The sequence below is a fragment of the Corapipo altera genome, unplaced genomic scaffold (assembly GCF_003945725.1).
Source record: "Corapipo altera isolate COAL_440 unplaced genomic scaffold, ASM394572v1 77b, whole genome shotgun sequence".
Lineage (NCBI taxonomy): Eukaryota > Metazoa > Chordata > Aves > Passeriformes > Pipridae > Corapipo > Corapipo altera.
In genome coordinates, this window is record NW_020884933.1 from 3797142 (window position 1) to 3816621 (window position 19480).

Below are 19480 nucleotides of genomic sequence, written 5' to 3' on the forward strand. Positions count from 1 at the left end.
GGCTGCCACCAAGGACACAACTGGGCCAGGGAGGGAGCTCAGGGGAACCTCTGAGCCCCCCCCAGCTGCCAGCCTGGCACTGCAGCATCCAGCACTGCATTTACTGAGTGAAAGGCTATTTAAACCCACCCACCCCCAAAAAAACCACCACCCTACTTTTATTTCTAATTTTTTCTAAAAATGTTCTTTAAAAATTTGCGGCGATGTTGAAAGGAAAATTCTGGATCGTATGAAATTATGTAGGAATTTCCAGCAGGTCAGTTGGGGTTTTTTCTGTGTGGGCTGAGGTGGATCTGGGCTGGCTCGTGCAGGAGCCCACAGCTCCTCACAACTTCAATGTGTGTTGCTCGGTGAGCTGAATTCCCACCCTCTCCCCACTAGAGGCAGCTTTAAAACAGATCGGTTTTAGCATTAAAACCCAGTTTTGGTGTGTTGCAAAGCCCTGCCTGTGGGACAGGCGGCGTTGAGGTGCACAAGGGCATTAGCTCTTCCCTGGGGCACAGGATCCTTTCTCCATCCCAGTTACAGTGAATCCAGAAACAAACTATTGTGAGTTGAAGAGCAGAAAAGGCTCCTTTACTTTTTAGGGCTCAGCCCTGGTTGTCTTTGTGCCAGGAGGGAGGAGCAGGATCACTCCAGTTCCTGCAGCTCCCTCAGCCGGGGCTCTGCCTCCCCCAGAAGAGCTCAGGCTGAGCTGGAGGGAAAATTTGGGTATTTGGGCTTCTCCTGGCAGTGCCTGTTTGCTGCAGGGGCTGTGTGTGGAGCTGCCTCGTGTGATAACCTGGGGCACGGGCTCGCTCTTATCTGCCCCCAGAAGCTGCCCCTCTGCAGCCAAAGGAGTGAATTCCAACGGCTGCAGCTCATCCCTGCCCTCTGCCAGAGGGGCTCAGAGCGGGCACAGGACTGCGAGCAGCTGAGTTCTGCAGCTTCCCAAATTACCACGCTCTGCCTGAGCCTCTTTAATTAATTAACCCCACGCACAGGCCCGGCCCAGCACTGACCTGACAGGAAATATTTTACTTTGGCTCCCATGACCAGCAATCCCTGACTGCTGGAGCGCTGGGAGCGCTGGTGCCGACCTGGAGCAGCCGAGTCAGGGGAGCCCAGAACCCTGGTGCCCTGGCCAGGCTGTGCCATGGGATGTGGGCACTGCCAGGGTGCTGTCCCAGAGGACTCAGCCCTTCCCTCGGGATCAAAGAGCCGCAGAAACGGTGGCAGTCCCTGCAGGGGGCTGTGCAGCAGGACCTTGTTATCACCACTCAGCTGCTCAGTCCTGCAGCTCCACAGCCACAGCCCTTGGATCAGTGTCAGGCTGAGCAGCGGCTTTGAAGTGAGCCAGAATAAATAGTGTTCACAGAGGACTTTATGGGGCCTTAATAGAGCAGTTTGAGCTGCGTTTCAAGGTCTTTCCTACACGCAGAGTTAATTGAGAAAAGCTATTGCAGTTTCAAGTGATGCACTCGCTTAAATCAAGTTCACTTTCATGTGCTGGTGTGCCCTAAATTACACTGGGATGCATTTCCAGCCAGGAAACGCTTTGGAGTGAGGGTGTGCTGTCCACCAGGTATGAAATACTGAGGAGAGGCCTTTCCTGGCTGCTTCGAGAGGAGAATCAGAAGCTGAGGGGCAGCACTTACCTCCCCAGGGTCTTAAAAAAGCAGCAGAAAACCTCTGGACCCTGAGCTGGGTTTTCTGCAGCTGCAGGAAGAGCTCTCGGGTATTTCCCTGCCCAGAGAATGTACTGGGACAGTTGGACAAGCATCACCCTAAACCTGCATTTCAGTTCATCCCAAGGTTGGATTGACTGAGAGACTTAAATCAAAATATTTTTGTTGTTCTTTTGAAGGAAATGCCCGCTTTACTGGGAAGAGTAAACTTCCTTCCTGGCTGCTTCTTTTTGGTCTAAATATTTATGCTGAGAACCGTGAAAACTGTCAAAATGCATCAAAACAATGCTTGGAGAAGGTTTTCTTTGGAGAAAAACTGTGGGGGGTTGTGTGTTTCTTCACTCTTAGCAGAAATGGAAAGTGAAAAGGTGAAAGAACACTGGGACCAGAGGGAATTCTGGCGAAGGGAAATTGAGGTGAAGATTCTGCAGAAAATCGAGGGCTTGTTAAAGGAAGAAAACCCACAACACTGGAAGAGATTATAAATGTGGGGTTTTTTTCATTGGTTTGTGCCCCTCCTCAGGCTGTGCCAGGGAAGGTTCAGGTTGGACACCAGGAGGAATTTCTCCATGGAAAGGGTGGTCAGGCACTGGAAGGGGCTGCCCAGGGAGGTTTGGAGTGCCCAGCCCTGGAGGTGTCCCAGGAAGGCCTGGCCATGGCACTCAGTGCTCTGGGCTGGGGGACAAGGGGGGCATTGGGCACAGGGTGGATCCATGGGCTGGGAGGGTTTTTCCAGCCTCAGTGACTCTGGGATTCTGTGATTCTTTTCTGGAGAGAGCAGCTCCAGCCTGGCTGTCATTTCCAGTCTGGAGCTCCACTGGGCTTTGGGAGGGAGGCAGTACCAGCCTGATTTTTTCCTTTATTTCCTTTTTTCCCCCCAGCTGTGGAGATGTGTGAGCACAGTGACCATCACCTGCTGCAGCCTCTCTGCAGAGCTGCACCAGCTGGGAAGGAAAGCAGCAGCAACATCTGGATGAGGGAACAGCAGAGGTGAGGATGCAGCAGGAATGCTGCTGCCAGTGACAAAACGAGCATCTCTGGCTGTTTTAAAAGACGAGGCTCAGAGTCTGAACAAGCTGGAGAATGCCAGGATTTCTCTGTCTGTCTGAGTCTGCCTTTCCCTCCTCACATGTACCAAGTGCTAAAATGACTCATTTCTCCTGAGAAAGCTCCCTGCTCCCTTGGCACAGCCCTGTTCCCTTGGCACAGCCCTGCTCCCTTGGCACAGCCCTGCTACCTGGTGCCCTGATGGTGGCATTGCTTCATTTTTAGGGAAACTCAGCTGATCCCTGGTCATCCCACCCGTGGCCATGGTGTAGCTGCAGATTTTTGCAAGGAGATCCCAGGGGAGAAGGGGCTGTGCAGCACCTTGTGCTCCCGGGGGTCCAGGGCAGGTGTCCCCTGAGCTGGGCAGGCTCATCCCAGGGCAGCTTCCCAAGCTTTGATCCAGGCTCTGCAGGGTGAGTGCAGCACAACCCCAGCTCAGCCCGGGTGTAAATCCCCCCAGGAGCACAGTCAGCACAGGGGAAGTGCCAGGGCCCTTCCTCAGCTATTCCCGTGGGACAATCCATGGGCAGGGACGCGGCCTGAGCAAATGGGGGGATTATTTTGGACAGAGGGAGTTCTGGATTAGGAATGTGACTTGTGTAAAGGCAGCATTATGGTTTGGGCTCTTGCAAGGGCTGCTGTAAGTAGAAAACTGGATTTATTGCTTTCTTTGTGCTGAATCAGGACTAACTTTGGTAGCAGAGGATTTGCCTTTACAACCAATCTGTCCAAGGGCATTGAGTTACCGAGCGTTCCCCAGAGACAGGTGTGTAAAATGCTGTGTGGAGACATGGAACTGCTCTGCCAGAGCTCTGGACACACTCCAGCCTGGATCCCTGCAGGCTGCCAGCAGAGCAGGGCAGAGCACAGCCCAGTCCCACACAGGTCACAACAGCCCCATGTCAGAGCAGCCCCAGGGGCTGGGACAGGCTCCTCTCCCACGTCTCACTGACCCAGGAACATCCAGGGTTTTCTCCTCCCGAATTTGCCCAGACCACCGTGATTCATGGAGTTGCTCAGGGAAAGTCAGGATGATCTGGGAATAAGGAATAACTTGCAGAACACTCTGCCTCTCTGGCTGCCAACTCACAGGATGGAAAAACGCTCTGGCTCAGGGCAGGGCTCCTGGAATCTGTTCTCAGAGGCTGCTCCAAAGGCCCTGCTGCTGCTGCAGGGGCTGGTGCCAGGCCCTGGCACTCAGTGCTGCAGCTCCTGTTCCCCTTCAGCCAGGAGACCAAGGCCTGTCCCCTTTGGTTCCCCTGTGCCAGGGCAGCAGGTCCCACGTGGATTCCCAGGTACTGGGGACAGAAATGATGTGTGAGATGGATGAACAGATGGGAACAAACCCCGGGGAGGGAGCAGATCCTGCCATGGCAGTGACAGGGGGCTGGATCCCAGCCAGGGGCTGAGGATCTCCAGGTATGTGCCAAGTGAGGGAAACCTGCCTGGCAGGGAAGGCTATCTGATCAAAAAATGAGGATGATAAAAACAAGTGTGTTTTCCCAGCTCCTGTCCACTGTCATTCACTTCATGTCCTGGAAATCATCTAGAAAAAAAAATTTATTTCCACAAAACTCAAGTGTTTTGGAGTTTGACCCAGTTCTAGGCACTTGACTCAAATACCAGCTCTAGATCTAAATTGCCACCAGATCTTGGATTCTGGTTTAGGGTCAATTTTATTTGAATGGCCAAAGGGAAATACTGCAAAAATATTGTGGCCTTAATATTTTTTTTGGTAATTTAATTAGGAGCTTGATCTGGGCTTGGGGCAGGACACAAAGTGGATTAGGGGAGCAGCTGGCTCTTTAATTAGGGCCATTTCTCTTTCCCTAAAGTTCACCCTTAGCTTGCCCAGAGGCAGCAGGGCAGCCCCAGCCCGGGGTCAGTGGGGAGCTGAGCAGGGCTGGGCACGGAGGGTGCTGGGAATGCTCCTCCCTTGCTGGAATCCCACTGCAGAGATCCCAAAGTACCAACTGGGAATGGTGACACGGGGCTATTTATGGAGGCCAGGGACTGGGGTAAATATTTATTTAGATTCCAGTGCTTGATCTGCCACTGGTGGATTGTGTGGAAACACTGAGCCCACGCTCCTCCTGCAGCAATTTATATCCAGAGCCTCCATCTCCTCTCCTTTCAGTGCTCCAAACACATTCCCCAGGATTAATCCTGCAGGGAATGGGCATGGCCTGGGTTCAGACCCCACGGCTCCGTCTGGTCCCAGCCAGCCGGGCAGGCATCCTGCCCTGGGTCCCCTTTGATCCCAGTGGCATCCAGAAAGCCAAGCCCAGGGACCCCGGGGGGATGGCCAGGGCTGTCACTGCCCTGTTGGACGGACAGGCCGGGGTGGGGACCCGGGATGGAGCTGTGGGGTCACTGGGATCCATCCCGGAGCGATGGCACTGAGCTGTCCTGCCTGGGGACAGCAGGGCCACCCCTCTGTGCAGCCACCTCTGCTCCAGCACAGCCCCACAGCCCCCCCAAACACTGCCCTGCTCTCCATCCTCCTGAACAGACTCGGACGGAGGGAGGGAGGGAGGGGAAAGCTCTGGAAGGATCCTCCACGTTCAGCAGCCAGGAGGGATGGACACAGGAGGGATGGACACAGGAGGGATGGACACAGCCCTGCCCTGCCCTGGTGCCTCCCACCACAGCCAGTCAGCACACTCTGGGCTGCACTGGGAGGTTCCCCAGCCCCAAAGGGGCCGTGGGGCTGCAGGGGGGAGGCAGCAGCACTGAGGGCAAGTTGGGGTGAGTGGGCAGAGCTGGGCAGTGTCTGGGGGGGGCTCAGGGACCAGGGACACAGGCCCAGCTGCCCCAGCCCAGGCAGAGCTGCCAAAGCATCGTCCCCCAAGAGCCCCCCAGAGCCAGAGCACAGCTCCTGGAAGCCTCTGGAAGAAAACCCCACACACGGCCAGGAGATGAGTTTGCACTCAAGGTACCATTTTTATTTTGACATATATACATTACATAATTTAAAACACAGAGTATTGGTGAGAGAAATGTTTTGTTTTTCAGATAAAAGCAGCCCACTGTGTCCCACACAGCCCCTTTGCTGCCCTTCAAAGGTGACCTGCAGAGAGCTCCTTCCCCACCTCCCTGCTGCTGCTGGGAGAACCTGTCTGCCTCTCCTCTCCCCTCGGGAAAAGAAGGTGTATGGACCTGTCCCTCCCCTCCAGAGCCAGTGCCAAGTGTCCTTTACTGTCACACACCCTGTCCCCTCCTGCAGGGCTGGGAAGGAGCTGTGGGGACACTGGAACAAGGGAGGAGGAACCAGAGCTGACAGGGACAGTGTGGGTTCAAACACAGGGAAAATCTCCCGGGGTGAGGAAGGGCTGCAGGGAGAGGAGGTTCTGAGCAGCAGCTCGGGCAGATTCCTCCACCCAGAGGGAAGGAGTTGGAAGATGGTGAGATTTAAAAAGGCTCAGTAAATGAGACTCTTCCTTTGGCAGAGAGGCACCAGGAGCCACGGGGCACCTGGGGCTGTGACAGGACACAGCACCACACACCAGTCCCACAGCCCCAGTTCAAGCTTTTTTCCACTAGTTAACCAGTGCTGGGAAGGCTGGGAGAGGTGAGAGCAGAGGGAGGTGAGGCACTGAGGTCCTGAGACAATCCTCCCTGCAAATCCCCTGAGAAAACGCATAAAATGGAAATTTTTCTTTGCACTGCACCCAGTTAAAAGTTCCCTTCTCTGTCCCGGTATCCCAGACTTCACTAAGGCTCAATCCTCTACCATAAATATGAAAAATATTCTTTATTTGAAGCCTGATGGCCACACAGCTGCATTTGGTTTGCAAGGGGAAACACTTTATCTGGGAAATGAAAATAAATTATGAGCAGCAAAAGCTCTCCCCAGTCTGTTAGAGTTCCGGGAGTGGGTCTGAAGTAGTGAATAAAAACTGATGTGCTGGGGTTTTTTTCCAAGGACGTCCAAAAAGTCCTTCTGGAGACACAACCCGAGCAGAGAACCAGCCTGGAGGACGATGATTTGCCAGCAGAGTGGCTGATTAGGAGAAAAGGGAAATAAGGATTAGTTGTTCATTTTCATCGTGGCAAAAAGGCTCCATCTGGTGGTGTTTGCACCCAAAAAGGAGGTGAGGAGGAGGGTGGGAACTGCAGCTCATACTGGTTAGGCTGGTTCACAGCAGAGAAGAGTCTTGGACTTGAAATCTCAGGCTGGGAGAAAGGGTGGCACGATGGGAAATGAAGTTGTGTGTGGAAAAATGCAAAGAAATGCACTTGCAAGGGGACAAATGAGCCCCGAGGGCCCAGGAGAGCCAGGCTGGGCTGCTCAGGGCTGGGCAAGCACCAAAACAGAGAGAGGAATAACAGAGTCAATATTTTAATGCCTTTCTATTAAGCACAGACCAGAGCATTCCACCAGGGAAAGGGATACTGCAGGGATAGGAGCAAAATGATGAGCTGAGAAGGACCTTGATACAGAAGCAGGTTTAAAAGTTTGCTATTTGGTTAAAAAGAGGCAGGAACAGGAGGGGGGTGAGCGTTAAAAAATTAAGGCTGGTCCTGCTCAGCCTGGGCAGCTGCGAGGGGAGAGGAGGGAGCTGCCAGGGACAGCAGGGAGGTTCCTGCCTCTGAGCTCGTGGAATAACCAGCTTCAACTCCCTGTTCTGCAAAAGTCAGGGAGCTTTGGGGATGGGAGAGTGGAGCTTCCCTCCCTCCCCCAAAAATCCCACTCAAGCATCACCAGGAGTGGAAAAAGGTCAAGTCACTGCCTTGCCCTGGGGCAGCCAGGGGTGGGATGCAGCCCCAGTGCCCCCCACTGACAGCCAGGGAGGACAACTGGTCACAGCTGGGCTGCTCCTGTGCCAGCACCCGCTGAGTGACCCCCAGCAGAACTGGTGGGTGGGCAGGAAAACCCCCCTGTCCCCACCAGAGAGCACCCACAGGCTTTTAGTGTTTGGGAACCTGCTGGTGCTTCCCAGGGGAGTCAGCACAGAGCCCCTGAGCTCGGGGGAGCTGTGAGGCTGCACCTCAGCCCTGCACCCCCTGAGCCCTGGGGAGCTGCAGGGCTCCAGGCCTGGGCTGGGGCAGGGAAATGCTGCCAGAGGAGGGGCAGGAGGAGTGTTCCTATGGAAAGGGGTCGGGATGTCTGTTAAAAAGCTGGAGAAGGCTCAAGTCCTGGGCTCAGGAGCAGAGGGGAGGTGAAGCAGCCCCACATGGGCTTACAGACCAACTGTAGCAGCCAGGGCTCAAACACAGGGAGGGTCCGGGCTGGGGCTGTCAGCAATGGGGGGCTCTGCACCTGCCCCAGGGGTGCACGAGACCCTACACACACACACACACACACAGAGGCATTGCCATCACACCTCTGCTCCTCCTGAGGACCTGGGGGTCCCAGCAATGCCCTAGCACAGTTGGGCCCCGTCCTCAGCAGCTCGTTGAGGCACCAAAAAGACAACAAAGTGGAGCCCCCCCCTCTCCAACTTTCCTCCGTGTCTCCTGGGGATGCAGAGACCTGTGGTGGGAGGGGGTCCAACCACATTCTCTCTCGGGGGCTCCTCGAATCCTCCTCTCCTGGGAGACAGAGCAGAGAACTGAGAGAGCTTTGGGCTGGACCCCCCAGCCCTGCCCCCCTCAGAGCCTGAAGAAGCGTCGTACCACCAAGTGCCCCACCACGATCAGGGCCACCACCAGCATGTACTTCATGTAAACATTGTCCAGGTCCAGCACAGCCACCTGGCAGGGAGCAGAGACCAGGGTCAGTCCTGCTGGAGCCAGGCTGCTGTGCTGCCTGAGCCCCCAGAGACCCCCCCAGACCCCCAGCACAGCCTCTGCTCCCCCTGGAGCCCCCAGCCCCCAACACAGCTCCTGCTCCCCTAGAGATCCCCCAGGAGCCCCTCGGCACAGCCCCTGTTCCCCCAGAGACCCCCAGACCCTTGGCACAGCTCCTGCTCCCTTGAGGACCTTCCAGCCCCCTGGCACAGCCCCTGCTCCCCCCTGCTCCCCCCGGCAGCCCCTGCCCTGCTCACCCATCCTCCCTGCTGGGCGATCCAGCGGGTGATCCGGTGCTGCACCATGAACTCCACGACGTAGCGGGCGATGCGGCGCAGGAAGCCGGTGAGGCCGTGCTGGAACACGTGCATGGCCATGCGGTACCCGAAGCTCAGCAGGGCGATCACTCGGCCCCAGTTGATGCCGCTCTCGAAGAGGCTGGAACAGAGCCCGGGGGGTGCTGAGTCCCTGCTCAGATCCCTCAGCTCAGATCCCCCAGCTCAGATCCCCCAGCTCGGCACCCGGAGCCGCCCAGCCCACGGGAGCTCAAGCGGCACGGGCAGGACGGGAGGAAACGGCCCCAGAGCTGCAGCAGGGGAGGTTCAGGTTGGATACTGGGGAGTGTTTTTTCACTGAAAGGGTTGTCCAGCCCTGGCACAGGGCAGTGGTGGAGTCACCACCCCTGGATAGATTTAAAGGCCACATGGATGTGGCACTTGGGGATGTGGTTTAATGGTGGTCTTGGCGGTGCTGGGGGAATAGTTGTACTTAATGACCTTAGAGGGCTTTTCCAACTCAAACAGTTCTGGGATTCTGTGGTTGCAGGGCTGGGAATGCTGCACCAGTCCTTGAGGCTCATCCCAGCCACAAAGACATGGTGATCTTGTGGCTGGAAGAGGCTCCCAAATGTGTCTACTCCAGGGTTTGCCTGCTGAGGGCAGGTTTGACACTGATTTATCTAGACCGGTTTTTGAAGGTGTTTTTCCTGATTTCCAGCAAAGCAAGCAAGAAGGGAATAAAAAATAAAAAAGAGAGTAGACTGAGGCCCTGTGTTTCAACCTGCTGCCCTGTTCTAGTGGTGCCTGCACTGCTCCCTGCAGAGCCTTGGCACAGGTATGGAGGGAGAGGGGAGTTAGAGCCCTGGAGGGAGCAGAGAACAGGGAGAAGGACAGGGGTTAATTTACCTGAGTGCGTTACCGCCTCAGCCAGCGCGGCTTCCCGGGCAGGGGAGCAGGAAAAGGACAGAAGAGAAGCAGTTAGACACAAACACCGAGAGGGGGCTGTGCAGAGCCAGGGGTGCTCAGAGGAGCCATTGGGACACAGAGAACCCTCCTGCCTCTGCCTCCTGCACGAGCCGGGGCAAAGCACGGAGTGTGCAGTGTCCTGGTGTCCCTGCAGCCACACGGGGTGGGCACTGCAGCCCTGGCTGCCACCTCAGTCAGAGCTGTACCTCAGGCACTGCAGGTCTGTCCCTCCCTCACCTGTGGCTGAGCTTTGGGAGGGTGAGCTGGGTGTGCAGCACCTGCACAAGCTCTGCCTGCCTGTGGAGGATCCCCCATCCTGAGGGATCCCTGCTCCATGTGGACCAGGCTGGATGTGGCCCTGAGCAGCCTGATCTAGTGGGTGGCATTCCTCCCCATGGAGGGGGGTTGGAATGAGATGATCTTCAAGGTCCCTCCCAACCCAAACCATTCTGTGATTCCGTGACTTCTGTGACCACACCAAAGGCAGTGAGAACTGTTCCCTCCCCACATCCTGTGGCTGCATTTGTGCCTCTGGCAGCCAGACTCCTCGGGATGTCCCAGCCTGGAGCAGGCAGCAGCAGGACCAGCAGCAGCTCTGCCTTGGCCCAGGGCTGGTTGTGCCCCTGAAGGGGCACCAGGACATTCACTTGGCTACAGATGCACGGGCACATCCCCCAGACTGCCTGACCCCAGTCAGCTCCTGCAAGGACTGAGGTGCCTGTCAGGGGAAGACTGTCCTAGCAAGGCACAGGAGGAGGAGCAGACAGGCAGGAAACACAGAAACAGTCAGGGTGGGCTCACTGGGAGCTCAGCCCAGGGACAGTGGGTGAAGCTTGAACAGACAGAGCCTGTGTGCTGGGACAGCCCCTGTGTGCTGGGACCATCCCTGTGTGCTGGGACACACTTTGTGTGCTGGGACAGTCCCTGTGTGCTGGGACCATCCCTGTGTGCTGGGATCATCCCTGTGTGCTGGGACAGAGCCAGAGACGGGAAGAGGGTTTGACCAACAGCACCGCACCCATCTGACCCCCCTTCCCTGCTGTGCTCCAGGAGAAGGCTCCACCTGCCAGGGCCTTACCTGGAGGCGATCTTGGTGAAGTGCTCGTAGGCGTTGCCCGCCGTGGGCTGCAGGGTGTCCAGCATGGTGCGGAACTCGGCGTCGTAGCGCCTGTAAATGTCGTCCCCGATGATGGCCAAGCGCTGCCCCACCTGGGTCCCGGTGCTGCCGAGGGAACACGGGGTCAGTGTGGCCGAGCAGGACTGAAGGGGGGCTCTGCAGCAGAGCCTGGCTCGGGATGGGCTGAGGGACGTGCACGGGGTTGGTACCAGGGATTTACCTCTCCAGGTCCTGCTGGATTTGCTCGATCTCCGGGTCCGGGGGCACCTCCGCCCCTCTCTCCTCCCTCTCCTGCCGGTAGCGGTAGGAGGCATAGCTCCGAAACACCTCCTCTGCCTCCGCTGCCACTCGGGCTTCTACAGACACAGGAGGGAGAAAAGTCAAGGGAGAAGCTCATCGTCCCCCTTTCCCAAGTTGGAAAGAGACCATTCCCTCATTTTCAACCTAAATTTGTGCCATTTGTATTAACACCAGCCTTTTGCAGTAAACCCAAAAAAGACCCAACAGAAATTAGGCCTCAGGAAAATAATTTTGAAGCCAGTCGTGCTCCTGGGGGCACAGCCCACCTTTGGAATCCAGTTTCGGCAAGAGGCAGCCCTGGGACTGTCACAACACAAACCAGATGTTGGAGCACTTGGCAGCTCTCCCACCTCTTGATAAGGACATTGCTCAGCACAAACAATTCAGGAATCTCAGATCCCAGCTCGGACTGGAGGCGAAGCTCAGCCTGGTGCTGCCCATCAGCCCTCAGCAAACAATCCTGGGTTTCAGCGTCACTGAGGGCTGTGCCCTTGTGTGGCAGGAACAACTGCTGTCCCCCCATGTGCATGTGTCTGTGGTGGCTCCAGCCCCACACGTGTCCCTGTGCCCAAACAACCTCCTCCAGCCCCACACGTGTCCCTGTGCCCACCCTGCCCAGGGATGTGCCCAGGACCTGCCCCTCTGGAGCAGGGAGCCCCTGGCCAGGCGTTTTGGCCCCGTGGTGACCGATACCTTATCACACACGTCCCATGGCTCTGGGGAAATTCCCTGCTCTGTCACGGGATGTCTTGGATCAGAGCTCAGTTTCGGTGGCTCCAGAATCCCTGTGGGCTGGGGCAGCAGCTCCCAAACAAGTGTCAGCCCTGCAGAGCCACCCCACAGGCTCGGGGAGCTGGCCCTGAGGGAGCACTAACACTGCTCTTCCCGGTGTCTTTTCCAGCACAAAAGTTTGAAGGGGGCAGGAGTGCTGGGGCTGGGTCAGAGCTCGGCTCCTTTGGCAGAGCATCACCCTCAGGGTGGAGATTCACAGGCACAACTGGGGTGCAAAGCCAGGTCAAGGTGCTGCCTGAGGGCAGGTCAGGAGTGGAGGATCCTGCAGGACTGAGGTTTTGGGGGATTGTCCTGCCAGGCTGGTGACAGCAGGTGCAGCAGTGCAGCTCACTGCAGCCAACCCAGCTAAAACCCCATCCCACCATCCCAGCGTATCCAGACTGACCAAGCAGCTCTGCAGCAACGGGAATCTGCATTTCCAACCTGAGATGTTCCTGCCTGAGCAATGTCCCGGGGCTGGGAAGTGAGGACCTGGCCATTGGACACAGCTGTCGTGGCCATGCTGCCCCACAGACCCTGTACCCAGGTCCCCCCAACACACCACTGCCCTCCCTGGAGGGTTTTTCTGGCTGGTCCCATCTCGTGCCCCAGAGGGGTGTGGGGACAGGACAGGGCCTGTCGTGCTCAGGTTACACCGAGTCCAGGTTGGGTAAACAGAGGGAAGGGAAGTGACAAACCCCGTCGCTGTGTTTTCAGGGGGTTGTTTTTTGTTTTGCAGAAATGGGTTTATTTGCTGGCAAACAAATGTCACCTTCTGGGAAGCAGAGGAGCCCGTGAAGGCTCCCCTGAGAAAACGAAAGCGACTGACTCAGAGTTTCAGGGAGAGGAGGGTAAACACACAGCCAGACAGAAGAGGAAATTGGTGCACCAAAAAATCCCTGGTTTAATTACCCCAGGTGCTATTTTTAGTAACACAAGGACAGGAGAACAGACAAGGGCTCACAATGATGCCAAAGCAAATCCTTGAGCAGCAGATAAATCTCTTCTGCATCCAAAGATAAGCAAACAGAACCCCAAATGAAATCCAGGCTCAACCCCTGTGACAAAAGCCTCCTTCCACCCTGCAATCCCACAGCACGTGCTGGTGAAAGCTGCACATTCCTGCTGCCACTGGAGCCCACAAGGCTTCTGCCTAAGAGGCATGCAGGATTCCTCTGGAATCCTCCAAATTCCAGAGGAACCTCCCGAGTTTTGGGAGGCAGAGAGAAGCAAGGATGGCCCTTAAGTGCCTGCAAGCAAACTGTGACTGTGACCCAGCGTGGTCAGAGCTCAGGGCCTGACCCTCTCACTGGTTTTCACTTCAGCATCTCATTTTCCTCAACAGGAAACCAGCACATGCAAACAATGCTCCTGTTTGGGTATTTTCATCCTCCTGGACTTCAGCATGGGGAAGGATGGGGTATTTTTCCTTCCAGTGTAATCACAGGATCTGGCACAAATGGGACTCTGAGGTGGACGGGAGACCAGGCAATACCAGAGCACAAACAGCAGTGTCAGGCACCCAAAGGGTTCGGGGCAGCTCCCAGCCCCTGGTATTGGCAGAGCTGACTCAGCTGGTTCACATCTCACCTGCACAACAGGTCAAGGGGTCACTGTGTTCCACAGCAGCATTTTATCATTTGGGGATGAAACAGGAGCTGAGGGTTTTCCCGGGTTCCTTTTGGCCCCATTCCTAGTTTTTCACACCCATCAGTGTGAAATGCTGTGGCACAGTCTGCTGGGCTGGGCTCACACACGGACAGACTGACCCACTCCTGGTGGGCTGCAGCTCATCCTGCAGCTCTGCCAGGCCCAGGAGAGCCAGTGTCACCCTCAGGGACAGACCCTGAGAGCGAGTGCCCAAGACCAGGGTGTGCTTTCCTCTGGGATTCAAACACCAAGCACCTCCTGCTCCCTCAGGGAAGGGAAAGTAAACAACCCCCCAGGTACCAGCATGTCCTGTCCAGCAGCTCCCTGCACACTGTTCTCTCCGTGCCCTTCAATCCCACCTTGCTTCCACCACACTAATCCGATGCCAAGCACAGAATCTTTGGCTGGTTTGGGTGAGAAGGGACCTTAAATCTCGCCCAGTTCCAACCCCCTGCCATGGGCAGGGACACCTTCCACTAGACCAGTTTGCCTCCAGCCCTGTCCAGCCTGCCATCTCCCAAAAGCACCGAGCACGTGCTCTCCCAGTTCAGTTCAGCAAGGTATCACAGATTTGTTATCCCAGCCTTGCAAAGGGCCCTGGAGGAAGGAAATCCCATCTTAGCAAAACAACACAGCAGGGAATGAAAAAAAATAAATAAAGGGTTTAAACTCTTTCGCCCCCTGAACGTCCCAGCAGCTCCTTACCTGGGTTGAGCTCCTGGGACAACCTGCGCCCGTCGCTGCCCCGGCGTCCAGGGGCCCGTGGTGGGTCACCATCATTCCCTGAGGCCATTGCAGGGGGATGCTTGGGAATGTCAGTGTCACCTGGAACACGATGGTGGGGGTCAGTGAGTGGCCTGAGCAGCCAGCAGGACCCCTGGAGCCCTGTGGCCCCTCGGCCCCTCACAGCCTGGGGAAGCGCTCGGAGGAGCGGGAACGCTGCCGTTGTCTCTGCCAGAGCCCTGGCTCCTCCCTGCCTGGCACACTCATTCCTCACTCTACCTACGAAAGAATTCTGCTTAGTCCTTTGACTGCACTGGATTTCTCCTCTTTGAGACCCTTTATCACTGATGTCATTTGCCAAAAAAAGACAACTCCCCACCACGCTTCCTCCCGCTTTTGCCGGAAACAGGTTCCTTCCCTCTCTGTGAGTGGTGTGGGCTGCAGCAGCTCTTTCTGCCCTGAAATGATGCAGCACCACACTTCCTGAGCCCAGAGCACAGTGCACCTGCAGGGCTTCACCCGGGGCTGAGAGGAAATTCAATGAGAACCACACACATGGCCCATCCTGCCCCTGAAGGTCACGGGTGTCCTAAACCCAGACCTGCAGTTCAGGGCTTGGGGCAGCTCCTTCACCCTCAGCACCAGGGTTTGCAGAGAAAGGAGAGAGGCCACACAGTTCCAGTCAGGATTAACAGGGATCACAGCAGCTCCTTGCCTGCAGTCTGACATGCCAGTGCATGTTCCCAGGCCAGACTTCTGCAGGGCTGAACTAATGGGTTTCCTGATTTGCAGCAGGTCTGAACTCACGAATAAGATAAAATTCATGACATTGACACCCAGAAATTTAAATAAAGAAAGTGCTGGGTATGGATATATAACCACCTACATCAAGAAGTGCAACACGTGGGTCAAGCTCACTGAAGATTGCTCAGAAGAAAAAATAGATAGAGGCTGCCAGCAGTAATGGGAAGTACAGCCTGCACTCCGGTGAGATGGGGGCTGGAATCACAGAGCTGCTTGGGAGCCCAAGCCGTGGTGACACACGATGGAGATGGGGTTTTTTCCTAGGTGCTTCTGAGGACAGGAGGACTGGATTTCCCTTTTCCTCCCCAAGCTCAAACATCCCCATCCAAGGATGGATGAAAAAATGACGAAAAAATGATGAGGACCATCAGCCGAGACCAAGAGCAGATCTTTGGAGAGAGCTGGCTCCCACTTGCCCTGATCAGCAGAGACTCAGGCTCCAGAGCTGCCTCTCTCCTTGCTCTTGGAATCATAGAATCACAGTATTCCCTGCTCTGGGATGATGCAGAGAGCTCAGGGAGTGCCTGGAGGGGATGCAGGTGCCCATCCCCTCCTCCACTGAGGAAGCCTCGGGTGCTTCCTCCACTGCCATCCCAGTCCCTGGGTGGGCCCAGCAAGGCTGTGGCTGAGCCCCTGCCCTGGCAGGGCTCGGTGCTGCTCGGGGGGAGCAGCCTGGCAGCAGCTCTCTGGAACAGTGGGAATTCCCACTGTTATCCCACAGTGCCACGTCCCTACGGGATGCTGGGGAGGGTGTGGGTGCATCCAATGAGTGCAGCTGCCTCTGGAGCTTTCACAGCTGGGTCTGGAGGGACAGTGGGCTGTGTGGGCTGTGTCTGACACCGACCCACACCTCAGCACAAGTGACAGAGGCTTTTTGGTGCAGCCCTGCTCACCGTGAGGGGTGCAGCACCCAGACGCAGATGACTCATGATTTTCAAGCTTGCATTTGGCCCTTTGAACCCCGTGAGAACTTTCGTTTTCGGTTTCCTCCTGGGTTCTTGCAGCGCTCCCTTCTCTTCTCTTGTGACACAACCCTCTGCAGCCTCGTGCTCACACACTCCTGGGACCGGCAGCGCTGTTGGTCCCCAACCTCTGCCCGCACCAAACTGCCTCTGCTGCCAACCTGTGAACGCCCAGCACAGCTCTCTGCCCACCTCTCCTGGGGGCAAAGTGTCTCAGACCATCCCCTCCAGGACCCAGAGTGGTCCTGCTCCTCCTGCCTCCCAGCCCCCTCCATGTGCCCCATTCCCCCTTCGTCATGAGAGCAGGGAAGGGTGTGAAGCAGGAAATGACACCCACAGACCCAGAGACAGCCCAGGGCTGCAGAAAATGAAAACTCTCCAGGACTCGAGACAGGGCTCAAGGGAGGGTTTTGGGGAAGCTGCAGGTCACTGAGAGCAAGGTCTGATCCACTCTACAGGGTGTTTTGGTCTTGTAGGAGCCTGCAAAGTGTTAAGAGCAGCAGCCAGCACCTGAGGTGTGGGTTTAGCTACACCTCCAAGGTGGCACAGGGCTCTTATCTTTATTAAAGAGCACATGCCATGCAAAGAATGAGCCTTCCCGGAACCCACCAGCCTTCCCCAATAAAACAAAGACCTTTGCCTTCAACTGTTTCTCATTTCACCCTCATCTCCTCTTCTTAAAGGCCTCTGACACATTTCCTGTGTGTCTTTATAGCACACCCACCACTTCATCCAAATTTCCTTGGGAGGAAAAAATCCCAACTTTCCTTTGGAGGATGAAGTTGGATGAAGTGGTGAGTGTGCTACAAAGACACACAGAAAATGTGTCAGAGGCCTTTGAGAAGAGGAGACCTCGAGAGTGAAACTTTCCTCCAAAGGAAAGTTCCCGGGCCCTGGGTGCAGGGAAGATGGCAGGGTTGGCCCAGAGAGGGAGCACAGCCCCTGTGGCCAAGCCCAGCCAGGGGGCTCCGAAGTCTGCCCCTGACACTGTGTGAAGATCCTGCTCCAGGAAATGCACGGAGCATCCTCTGGGACGAGCCTTCCGCGGGTCTGGCCCTGGGCCATGGGAGAGATTCCATCACAGCGTGCGGGGCAGCGACCCCTCCCCGGGACAGAGACCCCGCTGTGCCCGCTGCCAGCCCTGCCAGCCACGGTCCCCCCGCGCCTGAGCACCTGTGTCCGGAGGTCCCCGCGGGGACAGCACGGCCACACGTGCCGTGTCCGAGGCCGCGGAGTGGCGGGACGGGTGTCACCCCCTCCTCGGTGGGGCGGGACGGGTGTCACCCCCTCGGCAGGGCACAGCTCTGCCCAGCGCTGTCCCCGCTGTCCCCTCGGGGATGCCGCGCACAGGGATGTCGGGCGTGGATGTCACGGCCGCGGCCTCGCGAGGCGGGAAAAAAACCCCCACTGGAGAAAATACGGTTAAAAAAGGAGAAATTCCCTCTCCAGGGCAGCGATCCGCCCTGGGCGGGACCTCCAGCCCCGGCCCGGCCGTTGTCCGCACAGCCGCGGCTGCCGAGGTAGCACCGCGCTCCTTATCCCTATCCCGGGATGCGGCCCCGGCTCTGTCACCCCTCCCGCCCCCGGGATCCCCCGAGGAGTCCCTGCGGCTGCCGGTGCATCCCTGCCCGTCCCAGCCGGGCCCGGAGAACAGAGATAACCCATCCCGGGAGAGCCTGGGGAGGGGGCGAGGGGGTTCCCCCGCGACTCACCGTGTCCCGGGGCGCTACCGCATCCCGGCCGGGAGCCGCTCCATCCCGCCGCCTCCCTTCCTGCCTCCTGCCCGGAGCGCGGCGCGGGGAAAGGAAGCGGGGCCGGGGAGGAGGAGGGAAAAGAAGAAGAGGAAAAAAAAAAACAACCAAGTAGAAACCCAGCCCCGGACCATAGACGCGGGCGGCTCAGGCTCAGCTCCCTCTAGAGGCACCAACCCCGGCGCGGGGCAGGGCCGAGCACCGGGGGGGCTCCTCGGGGGGCTCCGGGGCTCCTCGGGGGGCTCCAGGGGAACCTGAGGCACCGCCCGGCCGCGGGACACTGCGCGGCTCAGCGAGGTGCGGGGTTTGGGGGCTGCCCCGCGCTGCGGGGATGGCACCGCGCACCCCGTCCCATCCCGGCACTCTGCTCGTCGTGCTGCCCCGGGAGCCTTCGGCGTCTCCCTGGGCTCTCCAGTGGTTTTCTGACCTTTTCGTCAAGGCTGCACCTCAAGGTTTGCCCTCTGCCAGGTTCCCAAAGGAGCCCTGTTACAGTCCCTACCGGAGCATTTCTGGTTTCCAGGAGGAAACTTGTGTTGATCCACCAGAAAAAAAGCCACCGGTGGCAGAGCTGGTTCACACCAAGTGCCTTAGGAAATTTGAAATCCCCTGAAAAATCCCAGCAGCTGGAAAGAGGGGGTGTGATTCACCGCGGGGAGGAGATAGCTGCAGTGCTGAGGGTTCAGCGATCTGTCCCGGCGGCTTCTCCTCTCCTCGCTCCTTGGGACGCTGCCAGGGGCGCTGCTGGGGCTGCGAAGGGCCAGATAAGCAGAGGTTTGGGGCCGGTACAGACGCCTGACTGCTGCTTATCACACCTGCCTGTCCAACGGCAGGAGCTCTGTGTGTGCCCTCGGGGATGTTCCCTGCCCCAGAGCCAGAGATTTCTGAGCTCTTGGCTTACTTGGCTGAGCTTTTCCAGGGAAAATGGGCCCCTGGCTGCAGAGGGTCCTGCCCTGGCTCCCTTGGAGGTGGGGGTTGCTGGGCATGTGGCCTTGGCAGACCCTGCTGAGGGTGGTGGCTGCACTGACACACTGGAAAGCTGGATGTGGAGGGAGAAGCAAAGGACACCCACAGTGACTGTGGGAACAGGGGCTGGGACAGAGGTGCCCTGGCCAGAGATGGCTCTCAGGGAGGTAAAACAATCCCAGAGCAGAGGGAGGTGAGGGATCAGCTAAGGGGGACTGTCCCCACCAGCCTGGTACCAAGAGCTCTGCCTTCCTCCCAGGGGCACAGGAGGATTCTGTGATTCTGAATCTCCTCGGAGCACCAGGTGGCACTGTCCGACTTCCAACCGAGCTGAGCCGAGCCGGGCCGAGCCGGGGGACACGGACAGCGGGGACAGGGCGCTGCGGTCCTGCAAGGCACCGTCTCAGCACAGACCAGAGGGGTTTTCCGTCCCCCTGCGGGTTTGGCACCCCGGGAAGTGCCGATGTCGGGTGGGCAACACTTTAGAAAATCTGGTGCCTTCTGCAGCCAAACCCAGCACGTTCCAGGTGAGATTATTGATGAAATGAGCCCAGTTTTGAGTCTCCCCGTGAGAAGGCTGGCTCTGTGCTCCCTGCCTCAGTTTCCCCGTTCCTATGAGGGGTTCCATACCAGCTCCTTCCCTCTAAAGCACCTCATGGGTCAGTACCAGACTTCTAAATGCCTCTAAAATTTGGGCTGGCAAGGGCTTTGGGCAGTATCAGACCAGGGCTGTGTAAACCCTCCATCC

General features: G+C 57.3%; 1 protein-coding gene and 1 long non-coding RNA gene across 2 annotated transcripts; one reads left to right on the forward strand and one right to left on the reverse strand.

Annotated features, from left to right (window-relative positions):
* Nucleotides 1–5642: 5642 nt before the first annotated feature.
* On the reverse strand, nucleotides 5643–17823 carry BAK1 (BCL2 antagonist/killer 1). The gene is made up of 6 exons (XM_027659924.1): nucleotides 17731–17823; nucleotides 14235–14354; nucleotides 11029–11164; nucleotides 10770–10913; nucleotides 8705–8885; nucleotides 5643–8411 (listed from the first exon to the last, which is right to left on the reverse strand). Exons 2-6 carry the CDS (start codon nucleotides 14320–14322, stop codon nucleotides 8310–8312), a joined length of 651 nt encoding a protein of 216 aa, XP_027515725.1. The 5' UTR covers nucleotides 14323–14354; nucleotides 17731–17823; the 3' UTR covers nucleotides 5643–8309.
* On the forward strand, nucleotides 10235–12835 carry LOC113954953. Its single transcript, XR_003530372.1, has 2 exons — nucleotides 10235–10405; nucleotides 12619–12835. It is a non-coding gene; the product is annotated as an uncharacterized LOC113954953 (long non-coding RNA).
* Nucleotides 17824–19480: the final 1657 nt, after the last annotated feature.